The sequence below is a fragment of the Macaca fascicularis genome, chromosome 19 (assembly GCF_037993035.2).
Source record: "Macaca fascicularis isolate 582-1 chromosome 19, T2T-MFA8v1.1".
Taxonomy (NCBI): Eukaryota; Metazoa; Chordata; class Mammalia; order Primates; family Cercopithecidae; genus Macaca; species Macaca fascicularis.
Genome location: NC_088393.1, coordinates 65,156,405 through 65,174,474, shown reverse-complemented (window position 1 = coordinate 65,174,474; position 18,070 = coordinate 65,156,405). Strand labels below are relative to the sequence as shown.

At 47.2% G+C, this 18,070-nt stretch overlaps 2 protein-coding genes across 5 annotated transcripts; both read right to left on the bottom strand.

Annotated features, from left to right (window-relative positions):
* Positions 1 to 752: 752 nt before the first annotated feature.
* TRAPPC2B (trafficking protein particle complex subunit 2B) lies at positions 753 to 17,666 on the bottom strand. Of its 3 annotated transcripts, XR_012428028.1 has the most exons (5): positions 17,468 to 17,666; positions 15,857 to 16,360; positions 12,319 to 12,354; positions 9,052 to 9,178; positions 753 to 3,171 (listed from the first exon to the last, which is right to left on the bottom strand). XR_012428028.1 is itself a non-coding variant. In XM_065535053.2 (2 exons), exon 2 carries the CDS (start codon positions 16,339 to 16,341, stop codon positions 15,919 to 15,921), a length of 423 nt encoding a protein of 140 aa, XP_065391125.1. In that variant the 5' UTR covers positions 16,342 to 16,360; positions 17,468 to 17,666; the 3' UTR covers positions 14,099 to 15,918. The 3 variants fall into 3 exon arrangements, 1 of the variants encoding a protein (XP_065391125.1); XR_012428029.1 differs by lacking the exon at positions 9,052 to 9,178 and having other exon boundaries at positions 1,457 to 3,171; XM_065535053.2 differs by lacking the exons at positions 753 to 3,171; positions 9,052 to 9,178; positions 12,319 to 12,354 and having other exon boundaries at positions 14,099 to 16,360.
* ZNF547 (zinc finger protein 547) lies at positions 753 to 17,666 on the bottom strand. 2 transcript variants are annotated; one of them, XM_015441450.4, is made up of 4 exons: positions 17,468 to 17,666; positions 12,319 to 12,354; positions 9,052 to 9,178; positions 753 to 3,171 (listed from the first exon to the last, which is right to left on the bottom strand). In XM_015441450.4, exons 2-4 carry the CDS (start codon positions 12,340 to 12,342, stop codon positions 2,114 to 2,116), a joined length of 1,209 nt encoding a protein of 402 aa, XP_015296936.3. In that variant the 5' UTR covers positions 12,343 to 12,354; positions 17,468 to 17,666; the 3' UTR covers positions 753 to 2,113. The 2 variants fall into 2 exon arrangements, with proteins under 2 accessions (XP_015296936.3, XP_005590560.3); XM_005590503.5 differs by lacking the exon at positions 17,468 to 17,666 and adding an exon at positions 15,857 to 16,106.
* Positions 17,667 to 18,070: the final 404 nt, after the last annotated feature.

The window sequence follows — 18,070 nt, the reverse complement described above, 5'->3', positions numbered from 1 at the left end:
CTTACTCTAGAAAAATTAGATGCAATAACTTTGACAATAGAATAGTCAAAGAGAGAACCCAAATAAAATTCCCCAAATCCCATTTAACAGGGATCCTCAACCCCCAAGCCACAGACTGTACCAGTCCGTGGCCTGTCAGGAACTAGGCCTCCGCACAGCAGGAGCGAGCATTCCTGCTCATCTCCACCTCCTGATCAGCGGCGGCATTAGACATAGGAGCGCACACCCTATTCTGAACTGTGCATGCGAGGGACCTAGGTGTGGGCCTTATGTGAATCTAACTAATGCCTGATGATCTTAGGTGGAAGAGTTTCATTCCAAAACCATCCACGGAAAAATGGCCTCCCATGAAACCAGTTCCTGGTGCCAAAAACGTTGGGGACTGCTGCCATGTAAGATCATTTAGAATTTTGCATAATTTTCAAAATGACACAACCCCTGGCAGGTTCTATGGCTTTGGCATCTAAGCTATTCTATCTGTTGCCTAGAACCCATTAAGAGGAATGGTCAGCGGCATGCACACCCCATGACAGGTACACACCTGGAAAGCAGCAGTGAGAGCACAGTCGTTGGGACTGGATGGCCTGGGTGGAGGGCAGGTCCACAGGGAAACTGCTGTTATTTTGGGACCTTACTTAAGATCCTTTAAAGTGTATTCTTACCATGAGGTATTCTCACACAAGATTATATGCCACTAAATATCTACATAGATTGGGGTAGAAACGGATCCAAGGGCTACAGAATGCAATTGGTATTTTGCAAATATTTCTATTTTATATCAAAGATGACAAGCTATTTCCTGGTTGTAAACATTGGGAAAAATTAACAAAATGAAAAGGTTCACAGGATAGAACATAGAAACAAGGGGTATTTACAGAATATCTGCATTGTACTAGAAATGGGATAGGGCAGTTCTCAAAATGTAGTCCCTGCATCAGCAACAACAAAATCACCTAGAAACTTGTTAGAAATGTTGCCTTCTATGGATTAGAATGAGGACAAATCACAACTTTTGTGAAATGCTAGGAATGTAAAACGGTACAAGTTTTATGGAAAAGTTTCTCAGTTCATCAGAGAATTCAAGTTAGAATTACCACAGGATCCAGCGGTTCCACTTTTTTGGGTATACCCAATAAGAACTGAAAGCAGGGACTCGAAGAGATATTTGTGCCCTTATGCTTGTAGGGACAACATTCACAATAGCCAGAGGTAGAAGTAACCCAAGTGTCCATGAATAGATGTCATAAATAAAGGAAATGTGGCAAATGCCAACAATGAAATATTGCTCAGCCTTAAAATTTCTGACACATGCTAAAACATGGCTGAAATTTGGGGATATTATCCTAAGTGAAAAAAAAAATAATGAAAAACACTCTAAGATTCTTCTTCTGTAAAGTACCAAGAATAGTCAGATTCATAATGACTTTAGCATGGTGGTCGCCAAGGACTGAAGAAATGTGGGAATGAGTTGTTATTTAATGGTTATAGTTTCATTTTACAAGATAAAGAGTTCAGGATATTATTTGCACAACAATGTGAATGTACTTCAAGTATTAAACAGGACAACAGTTAAGATGGCAAACTTGATGTGGCACGTACTTTACCATTGTTTTTTAAAAAAACATATGATACTAGTTCTCATTGCTAAATCAGAGATTTCTGGGTGTTGTTCATTATCTTGGCTACATTCAAGGCATATATGTGGCCCTTCTCCAGTGTGAACTACCGGTGTCTAAGTAGTGCGAAGTAGTAGCAAAATAATGTCACACATTTGCTGTACTCAGAAGACTTTCACTAGTGTGGATATTCTGAAGCCCAGTAAGTACAATCTTCCATGTTGAATCTTTACCACTTCCTACTTTATTGAAAAGACTCTTCTTCAGTGTAAACTCTCCTATGTCTAATGAGAGTCAAACCAAAATAATGTCCCAAGTTTGCTGAACACACATTTCTGCAGTGTGAATTATCTGATACATAGCGATTGGAGAACTGTACCTACATAATTACCCACATTCATGACACTCAGTCCTTCTCCAGTGTGTACTGCCTGTTGTCCAGCCACAATATGTTGGCGACTGAAGGCTTTCCCACATCCACTGCATTCATAAGGGCCTTATCCAGTGTGGACTTTCTGATGTCTGAGAAGTGTGGAGTTATACCTAAAGAATTTCCCACATTCACTGCACTGCTTTGCTGCAGCGTGAACTGTCTGATGACAAATGAGGTGGGACTTTGTAAGGAAGGCCTTCCCACATTCACCGCATTCATAAGGCCGTTCTCCAGTGTGAACTCTTTGGTGCTGAATGAGGACAGATTTCAAGCTAAAGAATTTCCCACATTCGTTGCACTCATAAGGCTTTTCTCCAGTGTGAACTCTCTGATGTCTACTGAGTGTAGACCTCTCCATAAAGAACTTCCCACATTCACTGCAACCATAAGACCTTTTTCCTGTATGAATTCTGTAATGCCTAAAGAGGTTTGAGTTGCACTTAAAGAACTTCCCACATTCACTGCAACCATAAGGCCTCTTTCCAGTGTGAACCCTCTGATGTGTAATGAGTGTGGAACTCCACATAAACAATTTCCCACATTCGCTGCACTCATAAGGCCTTTCTCCAGAGTGGATTGTCTGGTGACGAACAAGGTGAGACTTACAAAGAAAGGCCTTCCCACATTCATTGCACTCATAAGGCCTTTCTCCAGTGTGAGTTCTCTGATGTCTATTGAGTGTGGACCTTTCCGTGAACAATATCCCACATTTGCTGCACTTATAAGGTCTTTCTCCCGTGTGGACTTTCTGATGGTCAGCAAGTTTATGTCTGTGGCTAAAGGCTTTCCCACATTCACTGCACAAGAAGGTCTTCCCTGCCATGTGAACGCTGTGGTTCTTCACAAATGTCGGTCTTCCTCCATCCCCTCTGGAAAGTCTCTCTCTAATCTGCTCCTTTCGGTGCTGGTGAAGATGTGCTGGACACGTGTACAGTCCCCGCTCGGGGTGTGATCCGTCATGCTCAGCCAGACGCAGAATGTCCTTCAGAAGTGAGCTACATGTCTCACACGGTTGCGTCTTCTGGGTAGACAGACAGGGTTTTGGAGCCATGACCTGTGACACTCCTACGGAAACACCTGGCTCTAAAGGTGCCTCCTCATCCTCAGCTCCATGGCAACAACCTGTAAGAATAAAAATGCTGGTGAGGTGCATGTTGACTGTGATGAGCGGAGGCAACCCCATCACAAATGTCAGTCAGACACCCCATGAAAATGATCATGGAATTGGTGACAGGCATGAACCCTGGTACTGTGGCAGGCCAGGTCTCCCTAACAGCTGAGCAGGCAGGCTTCCATGACAACGGTTTCAGCACTGACTGGTTAAGTTGATTAAAGGCTGATAGTGCCAGTGTTCTCATGCACAGGCTGGAGTGTAACAAAAGTCCACCAAGAGTTTTGCCTAGGCCTTTCCTGGGCCTTGAAGGACGACAAGATCACGAAGGAATTCTTAACAGGACCCGTTTAGGATTAAATACGTTTTAAATATGTTTTATTGGAGGTCTGAAGAAACTCCCCAGGCCTCTGTGAATAAGTTTATTGGGGTTCTAAAGAAACTCCCCAAACCTCCATGATTTAGAAGGAGACAAGGGTAATCACTCCAGCACCTGGACCCATTTAGATGAAGTAAACTTACTGAGGCTCCAGAGGAAGGTCTTCAAGACTCAGATCTTGGTTATAGAGAAGTTAATCACTTACATCTTTAGAAGAATGCACACTTACATGTAGACAAATAGCTTAGAAGGTATATAAGCTCTGGAAAACTTTGTGCTTTTGAGTTGGTCTGGCAATAATTTTTTTTTTTTTTTTTGAGACGGAGTCTCGCTCTGTCGCCGGGGCTGGAGCGCAGTGGCCGGATCTCAGCTCACTGCAAGCTCCGCCTCCCGGCTTTACGCCATTCTCCTGCCTCAGCCTCCTGTGTAGCTGGGACTACAGGCGCCCGCCACCTCGCCCGGCTAGTTTTTTGTATTTTTTTAGTAGAGACGGGGTTTCACCGTGTTCGCCAGGATGGTCTCGATCTCCTGACCTCGTGATCCGCCCGTCTCGGCCTCCCAAAGTGCTGGGATTACAGGCTTGAGCCACCGCGCCCGGCCGGTCTGGCAATAATTTCCAGGCCTTCTCCCTGTAACTGGTTACAGAAATAAAAACTCTATTTTCCCAGTTCATCTGCATCTCATTATTGGGCTGCGAGAATAAGCAGCCCCACCCTCGGTTTGGTGTGGGAACAATACGGTTAGGCGTTGCGTCCCCACCCAGATCTCATCTTGAATTGTAATCTCCATAACCCCCACGTGTCAAGGGTGGGACCAGGTGAAACTAACTGGATCATGGGGACGGTTCCCCCAGGCTGTTCTCATGATCGTGAGTTCTCCTGAGATCTGATGGGTTTTATTTATTTATTTATTTTGAGACTGTGTCTTGCTCTGCCGCCCAGGTTGGAGTGCAGTGGCACAATCTCTGCTAACTGCAACCTCTACCTCCTGGATTCCAGTGATTCTCCTGCCTCAGCTTCCTCAGTAGCTGGGATTACAGGCGTGTGCCACCACACCCAGCTAATTATTGTATTTTTAGTAGAGACGGGGTTTCACCATGTTTGCCAGGCTCTTCTCGAACTGCTGACCTCAGGTGATCCACCCTCCTTGGCCTCCCAAAGTGCTGGGATTACAGGCGTGTGCCACAGCGCCCACACGATCTAATGGTTTTATAAGCATCTTGCATTTCCCCTGCTTGCACTCACTCCATCCTTCCGTCCTGTGAAGAAGGTGCCTGCTTCTCCTTCGCCTTCTACCATGATGGTAAATCTCCTGAGACCTCCCAACCATGCAGAACTGTGAGTCAATTCAACCTCTTTCCTTTATAAATTACCCAAGCTCAGGTATTTCTTTTCTTTTTTTTTTTTTTGAGATGAACTCTCATTCTTTCCCCCAGGCTGGAGTGCAGTGGTGTGATCTCAGCTCACCGCAACCTCCGCTTCCTGGGTTCAAGCAATTCTCCTGTCTCAGCCTCCCAACTAGCTGGGATAACAGGTATGAGCCACCATGCCCGGCTAATTTTTGTTGTTGTTGTTATTTTTAGTAGAGACAGGGTTTCGCCATGTTGGCCAGTCTGGTCTCAAACTCCTGACCTCAAGTGACCCGTCCACCTTAGCCTCCCAAGGTGCTGGGATTATAGGCGTGAGCCACCAACCCTGGCCAAATATTGGATATTTCTTTCTTTTGAGACAGAATTTTGCTCTGTCACCCAGGCTGGAGTGCAGTGGCGCGATCTCAGCTCACTGCAACCTCCACTTCCTCGGTTCAAGTGATTCTCCTGCCTCAGCCTGCCGAGTAGCTAGGATTACAGGCACCTGCCACCATACCCAGCTAAGTTTTGTATTTTTAGTACAGATGGGGTTTCACCATATTGGCCAGGCTGGTCTCAAACTCCTGACTTCAGGTGATCCACCTACCTCAGCCTCCCAAAGTGCTGGGATTACAGGAGTGAGTGAGCCACCACGCCCAGCCAGGGTATTTCTTAATAGCAGTGTGAGAACGGACAAATGTAGTAACCTGGTACCGAGGTAGTGAAATACTGCTGTAAGGATACCTGAAAATGTGGAAGTGACTTTGGAACTGGGTAACAGGCAGAGGTTGGAACAGTTTGGAGGGCTCAGAAGAAGACAGGAAAATGTGGGGAAGTTTGGAACTTCCTAGAGACTTGATGAATGGCTTTGATCAAAATGCTGATTTAGCACTATGGGCCATGAAGTCCAGGCTGTGGTGGTCTTCGACAGAGATGAGGAACTTGTTCGGAACTGGAGTAAAGGTGACTCTTGCTATCCTTTAGAAAAGAGATGGGCGGCATCTTGCCCCTGACCTAGATATCTGTGGAACTTTGAATTTGAGAGAGATGATTTAGGGTATCTGGCAGAACAAATGTCTAGTGCTAAAGTGTTCAAGAGGAAGCAAAGCAGAAAAGTTTGGAAATTTTGCAGCCTGACTATGCAATAGAAAAGAAAAACCCATTTTCTGGGGAGAAATTCAAGGCTGCTGCAGAAATTTGCATAAGTAACGAGGAGCCAAATGTTAATCACCAAGATGATGGGGAAAATGTTTCCAACACCTGTCAGAGACCTTCCTGGCAGCCCCTCCCATCATAGGCCCAGAGGCCTAGGAGGGAAAAATGGTTTCATGGGTCTGGCCCAGACTGTTTAGTGCAGCCTCAGGACATGGAGCCCTGCCTCCCAGCTGCTGGCCCTAGGTCCCCCTGTTCTATGCAGCCTTGGGACATGGTGCCCTGCATTCCAGCTGCTTCAGCTCCAGCCATGGCTAAAAGGGGCAAGGTACAGCTCCAGCCATTGCTTCAGAGGGTATAAGCCCCAAGCCTTGGTGGCTTGCACATGGTGTTGGGCCTGTGGGTGCACAGAAGTCATGAATTGATATTTGGGAAGGAACCTCCACCTAGATTTCAGAGGATGTATGGAAATGCCGGATGTCCAGGCAGAGGTTTGCGGCAGGGGTGGAACTCATGGAGAACCTCTGCTAGGGCACTGCAGGAAGGGTTATGTGGGGTCAGAGCCCCCACACAGACTCCCTACTGGGGCACTACCTAATGGAGCTATAAGAAGAGGGCCACTGTCCTCCGGCCCCCAGAATGGTAGATCCACCAACAGCTTGCACCATGTGCCTGAAAAAGCCAGAGACACTCAATGCCAGCCCATGAAAGCAGTTGAGAGAGGGTCTATACCCTGCAAAGCCACAAGGGCAGAGTTGCCCAAGACAGTGGGAGGGGGCCCACCTACTGCATCAGTGTGCCCCGGATGTGAGAGATGAGAGTCAAAGGATATAATATCAGAGCATTAAAATTTAATGATTGCCTCGCTGGGTTTTGGACTTGCATGGGGCCTGTAGACCTTGTTTTGGCCAATTTCTTCCATTAGGAATAGGTACATTTATCCAATGCCTGTATCCTCATTATATCTTGGAAGTAACTAACTTGCTTTTTGACTTTACAGGCTTATAGGCAGAAGGGACTTGCCTTGTCTCAGATGAGACTTTGGACTTGGACTTTTGGGTTAATGCTGGAATGAATTAAGACTTTGGGGGACTGTTAGGAAGGCAGGATTGGTGTTGAAATGTGAAAGGGACATAAAATTTGGGAGGGGCCGGGGTGGAATAATATGGTTAGGCTCTGTGTCCCCACCCAAATCTCATCTTGAATTGTAATGCCAGTAATTCCCATGTGTCAAGCATGGGACCAGGTGGACATAACTCAATCATGGGACCAGTTTCCCCCATGCTGTTCTCACGAAACTGAGTAAATTCTCATGAAATTTGCTGGTTTTATGTGTCTGGCATTTCCCCTGCTTGGATTCATTTGTCTTGCCACCCTGTGAAGAAGATGCCTGCTTCTCCTTTGCCTTCCGCCATGAGTGTAAGTTTCCTGAGGCCTCCCCAGCAATGGGGACCTGTGAGTCAATTAACCTCTTTCCTTTAGAAATTACCAGTCTTGGGTATTTCCCAATAGCAGAGTGAGAACGAAGTAATACAAACACGAAGGCCAATGAGAAGAAGGCCTGCTGTGCAGAGTTGGACCTGGCAAATACCCCTAATGGGAGAGCCCTGATGATAGGTAAGAACACAAGAGAGGGGTACAGTGCAGAGAAGAGAAGGAGGGTCTCCAAATCACTTCTCTGCAAATGGCCTTCCACAAGCCATGGCTGCTGGTGACTAGTGAGCAGTGTGTAGAAGGCTGTGTCTAAACCCAGAGAGATCTGATTGTGACAGAGGAGATGGCGTTCAGGGACGACTGACAAATACATGCAGACCTCACCTCAAGTACAGGTCATGCATTGGAGGGCACTGCAAAGGGAGCAGTCGAAGAGAATAGGTAACAGGTGGAAGCCAGGGATTAGAAGTCAGAGTAGAAATGACAATGCGGGAAGGAAAGGAAGAGTGAGTTGTGGCAACCGGTCTTGAACTAAACAACAGGGGTCACAGGACAGGTTCCTAGTGTGGTATGACCCAACCTGTGATATTACACTTTCTTTTTTTTTTTTTTTTTTTTTTTTTTTTTTTTTTTTTTTTTGAGACGGAGTCTCGCTCTGCCGCCCGTGCTGAGTGCAGTGGCCGGATCTCAGCTCACTGCAAGCTCCGCCTCCCGGGTTCCCGCCATTCTCCTGCCTCAGCCTCCCGAGTAGCTGGGACTACAGGCGCTGCCACCTCGCCCGGCTAGTTTTTTTGTATTTTTTAATAGAGATGGGGTTTCACCGTGTTAGCCAGGATGGTCTCGATCTCCTGACCTCGTGATCCGCCCGTCTCGGCCTCCCAAAGTGCTGGGATTACAGGCTTGAGCCACCGCGCCCGGCCGATATTACACCTTTTCCCAACTCCCAGGAACCAGGATCATGTCCCTCTGAGTCTCTACAGCCCTTCAGGGAGTAATATCCACCCTCTTGGGTACCAGGGCCCTCCCCATTGCTTAAGGTGACAGTCTGTGAGACCTGAAAGAGACCAGTCCTAGGGGAAAGACACAGAAAGAGACAAGCACACACCCAGAGAGACCACCTGATGATATCCCACATTCTATAATCACCAGAACTTCACAGAAGATTTCTACATCCTGCACAATCAAGCCAGTGCTTCATCAAATTAGTGATCAGGTCAGTGCCAGAAATTCCAGGAACAAGAAGGCACCAAGAAATATTGGCAAGAGCAAGGGAACAACAGAGCACAGAGGTCCCATGCATTAGATGAGAACTCAGGGCCAGTGGGTCTCTATGTCAACTTCAACATTTCTGGATCCTGAGCCCTTTCTTGCAAGCCTCGGTGCAGCAGGGGATGGGGCTGCTAGGAAAAAGGGAGCACACAGCACACAGCCCAGTCCTGACTCTCATAGAACATATGTCAGGAAACAAGGAAAAGCAGCAGCACCCACGGTCTCACTGCGGGAAACGCAGAGCCACCTTCAGGTAAAAGGAGACAACACAGCCCAACCCAGGACACTGGGCAAGTATGAAGGCCTTACCTAACGAGGACAAAAGGGCCAAATTCTCCAGCATCACATCGCGGTACAGCAACCTCTGAGCCTCATCAAGGTGCCCCCACTCCTCCTGGGAGAAATATATGGCCACGTCCTCAAAGACCACACGGCCCTGCCAAATTGGGAGAGATGAATACATGAGTAGCTTCTTTTCAAGCTGTATTTACTTAAATTCTCTATTTATTTTCTACTTATATTTACCACCCATTAAACACAGGGCCAAACTAACAGCCAAATGTGTTTCCATCTCCCCTACCATCCTGGGCACATATTCTGAACCACCTCCATCTCTAACTTTCTCAAACAAGCCACTATTTCCCATGTTCTAAATCAACCCAGGGACAGGTACTGCTCAACTAGGGACAGTCCCAATAGCCCAGGTGTCCTGGAATTACTAAAACTAGCCAAACTATCCTGACACCCAGCCCTGCCTTGTTTCCCTTTGAAATCCCAAGAGCATCTGTGGACTAAACTAAACTCTCCTCATGGCAATTTTTCTCCTGACCAAATCTGGCACTTCACCATGTGGCCCCGTGTAATGTGGTGTGCACCCTCCTTAGGGAAACGTAAGGAATAAATATCTTCTTTCAGTGTCATTGGCCTGTCCCTGGCATCACTCACTCACATCCATAAATGAAAGCTCCATGGGGGCCAGACACAGTGGATCATGCCTATAATCCCAGACCTTTGGGAGGCTGAGGCGGGCAGATCACCTGAGGTCAGGAGCTAGAGACCAGCCTGGCCAACACAGTGAAATCCCGTCTCTACTAAAAATACAAAAATTAGCTGGGCATGGCAGCACAGGCCTGTAGTCCTAGCTACTTGGGAGGTTAAGGCAGAATTGCTTGAACCCAGGAGGTGCAGGTTGCAGTGAGCCAAGATCGTGCCACTGCACTCCAGCCTGGGCAACAGAGCGAGACTCCATCTAAAAAAAAAAAAAATAAAAGGAAAAAAAGAAAGAAAAAAAAAAGAGAAAAAGAAAGAGAAAAAAAACCCAGTGGGTACAATCACTGCTACATTTCTCTCTCCAGGAACTCATCCCTCTCCCCTACACCTCCATTCCTTCCTCAGTCTCCTCCACACCCTCCCAGTCAGTGTGGCAGACAAACAACATCCAGGTGGCACAAGTGACTTTTCTCTCCGTATTTCCATTGGCTACCGTGTCCAGCACAGAGGAAACAGATGGAAGATAAGGTAGAAAAGGAATGTGGGCCTCCCATGGGGGATCCATCCTCTCCTGCCAGCCAGAGTCCATGGGGTCACCCAGATCTTGCCTCCCAAGACAACCAAACTCAGACTCATCCTCCTCCCTTGAGCTACCAGGGGCAGGGCCTGGGGCCTCCATTCACACTCCTCCTGCTTAAACATCAGTCTTTGGTCAGCATTCCAATCCCAGCTCTCACACCTCCACTCCCATCAATTCCACAGACACCTCTCAGCCCACACCACAAGCATTTCCTTCATCTCCTAACAGGCCACTCTGCACATGGAAACCAGGTGGTGCACGGCAAATACGCTCAGCATCCAGTTCACTCCCAGTCCTGCCCCAGAACACCAAAGTCTCCTAGCACCGGGGGCAGCCCAAAGCCCTGCTTTGAAGGTTCCCTACATGACCCTGTTTCTCAGTTCACTGTCAGCAGCCCAAACCAACCATGTGAGGACTTCACATACTCTCAGCTGTGTCCTGCCTCTTTGGGAGGCTGAGGAGGGTGGATCATGAGGTCAGGAGATCAAGACCATCTTGGCCAACATGGTGAAACCCCATCTCTACTAAAAATACAAAAATTAGCTGGGCATGGTGGCGTGAGTCTGTCGTCCCAGCTGCTCAGGAGGCTGAGGCAGAAGAATCACTTGAACCTGGGAGGCAGAGATTGCAGTGAGCTGAGATTATGCCATTGCTCTCCAGCCTGGGCCACATCTCAAAAATAAACAAACAGAAAAAGAACTGTGAGCCAATTAAACCTCTTTTCCTCATAAATTACCCAGTCTCAGGTAGTTCTTTGTAGCAATATGAAAATGGACTAATACAACTCCCATCCACACCTCAATCCAACTGATGCTTAGCAACTCTCCAACCTCACCCTATTACCCCCTCATCAACCCCATCATGTCCACTCTCCTTCAGAAGCCTTTCTCACTCCTATACCCCACCATCTCACATACACTCATCCCCACAAACACTCCATTCCCTCATTTGTCTAGTGACTCCCCCCCACCACACACGTACCCAGTAAGAGACCCAGGTCTCATGCCCCATTCCAATTCTCTATCGTCAAACAGCACTGCCACCATAACCTAGAGATGCTGTCACCTAAACTGAATCCACGGCTTCATCCTGGTCCATATGACAGCCACTGTGGTGTGGACGTCTCCAACCTGAACTCCTCCACCAGGAGTCTCTGAGACATCTGTGGCCTGAACAAACACTGACTCCTCATACTCACTCTGAAAATTCCTTCTACTGCTGACTTCTCCCGTCATAGCTAATGGAGCATCTATAATTCCAAACAAAACCATGGGGCCACTCCTGATTCTCCTTCTATCCTACCTCCCCAGCTGCCTCACTCTCTACATCATAAAATGTGGGCAGCTCCAGTTCAAAACACATCCTGAAGCCAACACTACTCTTGACAAGTTACCACCAACATCCACCTAGACTGCTGCAGGAACATCCTCTCAGATCTCCCTGCCATTACCCTCACCTCCACAGTCTGTCCTCCTCAGAAGCCAAAGAAAGTTCCTTAAGCTAGGGTCCTATCACTGCCCTCTTCTGCTTCAAATCTTCCCCATCTACCACCTCCCTTAGAGACCCAGGACCTAGGCTGTCATTCCTGGCCTGATGTTCGTGTGTCTCTAGCCACCTCCCACTCTGCTCCCTATTCCTACCTGATATAACAGACACTTGCAGTTAACTAAAAATCCAGTTCAGTCTCCCCTCCAAACATTGAAACATTCTTAATCTTGTGCCCATGACACTCTGACAGATGTTACCACGTCAGTTGTCAAAAATGAGAACCACTCCATATAATCCAGGGCCATCCAGATAAGGTGTCACAATAAACTTCAAACAATCAAACAAAAATCCCAGACCTAATTTAAGGTACTAGAACTGGTGGAACCACCCACTTTTCAGACATAAGAGAGGGAAAAAGACAGAGAAAGAGTCTCAGGACACCACTTTTCTTTACATGGAGGTGCCAAAACCATCTATGAGATAACTGGTAGGTGAAAGGTAGAAAAAACTCTACTCACCTGTGCTGGGTTCATTTCTGCCATCGCCAGGGGGCCCTGAGGGAAGAGGGAAACCATGAGAAATGGGAAACCATGGGAAGATCCTACAGGCAGAGGTGGACCACCATCTCTTCTTCCTTACCCTAAAGCAAACTGATCTCAAGTTGATTGTATAAACTCAGCTTCTCAGACTTCAGCGTTGGCTCTTAGTAGCACTGTGACTCTAGAAAGAACTGAACCTGCTGGAGCTTCAGTGCTCTCATCTGTAAATAGGTTGTAAGAATGGCTCCCACCCCAGAGGACTCTTACCGGTGTCAAACACTGGTAGCTCATCATATGTATCAGCTATCATTGTTCTTGGACTAATGGTTTACTATATGTTTTCAGTGTAAATGATGTAGTAGAATTTCAAAAACTGAGATGTATGTTTTAGCTTTTAAAATTTTAAAGGATATGATACTAAAATTTTCCATGGTATGTTGATAATTATAGGCAAATTTGGGTCAAATCAACTATGTAGTATTTGCAGGAATTTAAATCAACGAATAGCTTCACTTCTAACTGCCTACCTATGTGTACACATTTAGAAGGACACTGGCTAGTGTTTATACCAATAAGTGTTTCATACTTTTTTTTTTTTTTTTTTTTTTGAGAGACGGCGTCTCGCTCTGTCACCCAGGCTGGAGTGCAGTGGTGCAATCTCAGCTCACTGCAAGCTCCGCCTCCCAGGTTCACGCCATTCTCCCACCTCAGCCTCCTGAGTAGCTGGGACTACAGGTACCCACCACCACGCCTGGCTAATTTTTTTTGTATTTTTAATAGAGATGGGGTTTCACTGTGTTAGCCAGGATGGTCTCTATCACCTGACCTCATGATCCACCCGCCTCGGCCTCCCAAAGTGCTGGGATTACAGGCTTGAGCCACCGCGCCCGGCCTCATACATTCTTAATGAGTTGTAGGGAGGGGCTGAGCAGGTCGGTCAGCTACTGGTCCACTCTGCAACCAGGCCTGCCTGTTATATAAGGCTCTGAGGGGAGCTTGCTGGGAGACCTTGACTGGGGCAGATCATCCAATCTTGCCTTGATATGTGGAGAAGGGGAAAACGCAGTGCTCTAGTTTAGAACCCAGCTGCTCCACTAGCCTGGATAACTTTTTTCTTTTCCTACAAAGAGTGGCCCTGAGGGTCAGTCAAGCCTATAGGTGCAGAATATAAACCATCTGAAACTTTAGTCTCCATCCCAAGCCCATTCCTTATTCCATCCATGCCTCCCTTTTTCTTTTTTTTTTTTTTTTTGAGACGGAGTCTTGCTCTGTCACCCAGGCTGGAGTGCAGTGGCCGGATCTCAGCTCACTGCAAGACTGCAAGCTCCTCCTCTCGGGTTCACGCCATTCTCCTGCCTCAGCCTCCCGAGTAGCTGGGACTACAGGCACCCGCCACTTCGCCCGGCTAGTTTTTTTTTTTGTATTTTTTAGTAGAGACAGGGTTTCACCGTGTTAGCCAGGATGGTCTCAATCTCCTGACCTCATGATCCGCCCATCTCGGACTCCCAAAGTGCTGGGATTACAGGCTTGAGCCACCGCGCCCGGCCCATGCCTCCCTTTTTCTAGGCAGAGGACAAAATCCTTCCTATGGCAGGTCTGTGCCTTTCTAAAGTAAGTGTCCAGCTTATGGCTCCACCTATGGTCTGAACCCCAAGTATCAGCTCTCTCCTCCCTCACCACATAGCTCACAGGCAATGATCTTCAGACCTCCCTACCAAATTGGATCCTCAGGACCCAGTTCAATCTACAGCCTCTATTCTTTTTTTTTTTCTTGAACAAACATCTTTATTTAAGAAATCAAATAGGGTGAAAATGATGGTAGCAATTTTACACAAGGATACAAGACAAAGCTTAGAATTACTTGCTCAAAAGTTATTCAGAATGGAACAAAAGTGTTCAAGTGCTCCCAATTAGCACAGGTTGTATTACTTGCTTTTCAATGGACATTTACCATTTTACAGTAAGATCTACTTATCATAGGAACACAGACACAATTCCCAGCCCCCTCTGATGTATTGCCTAAAAGACTGAGTACACAAATGTTAATGTAATCCAAGCTTTTCTTTGACAACAATCCTAAAAATTGCCTTACAACTTTTACAAGTACGGGTATCAACAGTTTACTGTCTGAGGAAAAGGAAATAAAAGAATATAAAGTGACAGAAGCAACACACTTCACTGTGGCCTGGAACTGCTCCCAGCCTCCTATGTTACAAACATGATTCAGGTTCTCACATTATAGCAGGATCACTATTCCTACCCTCTGGCAGAAGCAAACATGTGACACATAGCACTGCACAAGTGTTTCTTTGGCTTCTTGAGTAGTGCTGTGTATACTGCCTATACATTTGTATAACATTTCTAAATGCATAACGTCCACATATGTGCTAACACATTTCACTCACAACTGCAGAATATTTTAGTTTTAAATCTAGCTACCAAATCTTGACTATGACATTTGTTTTGGATTGTTACATTAAGATCAACCTATCTGGGCTGGGTACGGTGGCTCACACCTGTAATCCCAGCACTTTGGGAGGCTGAGGCAGGAGAATCACTTGAAGTTAGAAGCGGAGGTTGTAGTGAGCCAAGTGCCATTGTACTCCAGCCTGGACAACAGAGCGAAACTCCATCTCAGAAAAAAACAAAAGATCAACCTATCTGAATCGGGAAAGTCAAAAGCTTATTCCCAGCCAGGAACAGTGGCTCACGCCTGTAATCCCAGCACTCTGGAAGACTGAGGTGGGCAGATAACCTGAGTTCAGGAGTTCAAGACCAGCCCGGCCAAAATGGTGAAACCCCGTCTTTACTAAGAATACAAAAATTAGCCAGGCATACGGCTGTAATGCCAGCTACTTGGGAAGAAGGAGAATTGCTTGAACCCGGGAGGCAGAGGCTGCAGTGAGCCAAGATCGTGCCACTGCACTCCAGCCTGCATGACAGGAGCAAGACTATCTAAAAAAAAAAAAAAAAAGGAAAGAAAAGCTTATTCCCAATTTTTAAGTAAAAATATTTCATGGCCAGGCGCGAGTAATCCCAGCACTTTGGGAGGCCAAGGCAGGAGATCACGAGGTCAGGAGTTCAAGACCAGCCTGACCAACATGGTGAAACCCTGTCTCTACTAAAAGTATAAAAAAAAATTAGCCAGGCATGGTGGCAGGAGCCCATAATCTCAGCTACTCAGGAGGCTGAGGCAGAAGAATTGCTTGAACCCAGGAGGTGGAGGGTGCAGTGAGCTGAGATCGTGCCACTGCACTCCAGCCCGGGCAACAAGAGCGAAACTCCTTCTCAAAAAAAAAAAAAAAAAAAAAGAAAAGAAAAGAAAAAGAAAAAAAGTCATTATTATTGATAACGAGCTCTTTATAAATAACACTGTTCACAAGGGAATACCAATTGATCTACTGATATGTGACATGAGACAGAATGTACTATTTTTAAATATAAAAGGAATTTCATTAAGTTTAGATAAGTTGAGAATACACAAAAGTTTTCCAAGCTATTTAATCAAGTAACTTACAATGTACACATTCCTGAGTTACACCACTCTGGTGGTATCATTTATTTTGGAATTTTCTGCATTCAGCTTAAAAGGTGTTTCTTCCCAAGAAACTGAACTTTTCTGTCAAATGCACTTGATCGAATAGGAGAATTGGGTTCATAAAATGGATTCATTGAAAACTTTATATATAAATCATAAACATCAGTAAAGAAGTTCTTTATTCCATCTTCTTGTCTTATGTCATGAAGCATAATAAACCTCATATGCCCCGCGGTGACAAATGCTGACACAAACCACTCGTTGAACTTGTCCACAGTTTTCAAGTACATGTTGTTCGACAGCCACATGTTCTCATCTACGAGGTCGAGAGCAGCATGAGCTATGAACTGGTTCAGATGACGATGGTCGTCTTTGGATTCTGCCTTCCCAGCTGGCAAAAACTCCATTTCAAAAACTGGATTATCATGGTGACCAACAATTACAAAGTAGAAGCTTCCAGACATGGTCTTCAATATATGGCTCCTGCAGCGGGAGGCCGACAACGGAAACGCAATGTCAGTTTCCGCGGAAGAGACCCGTGCTCTGCACCTTTTTTGACACAGAGTCTTGCTCTGTCGCCCAGGCTGGAGTGCAGTGGCGCGATCTTGGCTCACTGCAACCTCCACCTCCCGGGTTCAAGCAATTCTCCTGCCTCAACCTCCCGAGTAGCTGGGATGACAGGCGCATGCCACCACGCCTGGCTAGTTTTTGTGTTTTTAGTAGAGATGGGGTTTCACCATGTTGGTCAGGCTGGTCTTGAACGCCTGACCTCGTGATCCGCCCGCCTCAGCCTCCCAAAGTGCTGGGATTACCAGCGGGAGACACCGCGCCCGGCCACCCTCTATTCTTTTGAAGAAACTACACCAGCTCTCTTCTGTAGACTCCAGACTTTTCTGTCCCCCTACCCATGTGACATTTTCCACTTAAGACGCCTGAGAATGACACTGGCCAAACTGCAACCCATGATCTTCTCCATGAAACCTACTCCTCATGCTGCTGATTTCCCCAACTTCATTCTTTCAGATGTTCAGGCAAAATAGAAAAAAAAAAAATGGCCCCTCACTCCCTATTTTTGCTCACAGACACATCTGATACAGCAGGGAAACCTGTTGGCTCTATCTTCCAGGTCTATCCAGAATCCCATCACATCTCCCTTCTTCTACCATGGCTCTGGTGCAGTCTCTGGGATCCACTGCAGTGGCCTCTTCTCGGTCTTTCTGTGTCAATTCCCCACCCTGCTCGTTCTAACTCTGTACCTGCCCCTCCGACTGGTCCTCCCCTGACAACCTTCCATGGTTACTGGCTGCTCAGGTTGCCATTCCAAGAGAGAATTCACAAAACCCTCTTTCCCGCAGAAACAACACACACTCCGGGCTCCCCGAGGCGGCCCACTCGGCAGCGCCTCCATGCCCTGAACCTGAGGTTCCCGAAGGGGAGCTCTGGGGCTGCATCAAACCAGCTGATACGGGGACCCCACACAGGAACGCCACCCTCTTCGGGACAAGGGGCCTGACCGGCAGGGCCCCTTCTGTGGGCTTCAGCACTGGAAGGAGGAGTCGAGCGGAGTTGGGCCTGGGATGGGGCACCCACCTTAGGTTCTTCGGCGCGGACTCCGCCAGCCCAGCCAGGGAAGAGAGGGGCGGGAGCGACAAAGGCAAGACAAGGACACCGCCGTCCCCAGTCCTTATCAGCTGAGCCTCTGCCACCGTCAGTTGTGCCTGTGTCACTACCGCCTCTGCGCGGAGGGAACCCAGCCGCTTCTCGCGCTTTTCCGCTCCGTCGCTTCGGTGACGTCATAGAGCGCCAAAGGCCGGAGCTAGTGAAAACACTAGAGAGAACCAAATCAACTACCGCGGAGGACGCCGGAAGTCCCGCCCTCCGACGATGCGCACGCACGCACGCGCGCGCGCACGCACGCACGCACGCAAACATTCCTTCCTGTACCTTCATTGGGTCAGTTGCGCCTCCGAGAACCGCAGTGTCTTCTGGGTTATGAAGTTTCGACCCCGCTTCTGGACTTGCCTTAGAGCGTTGGTCAGGCTTTATATGGCGGGTAGAGGCTCGGTGGCACCGTCACGGGAGCTGGTAAACGCAGTGCCGGACTCCAAAGACAGGACGGGGCTTGGGTTGCTCTTAAAGGCGACATAACCAGATTTTCTTGAAGTAAGGTCTAGGATACTCACAGAAATGTGA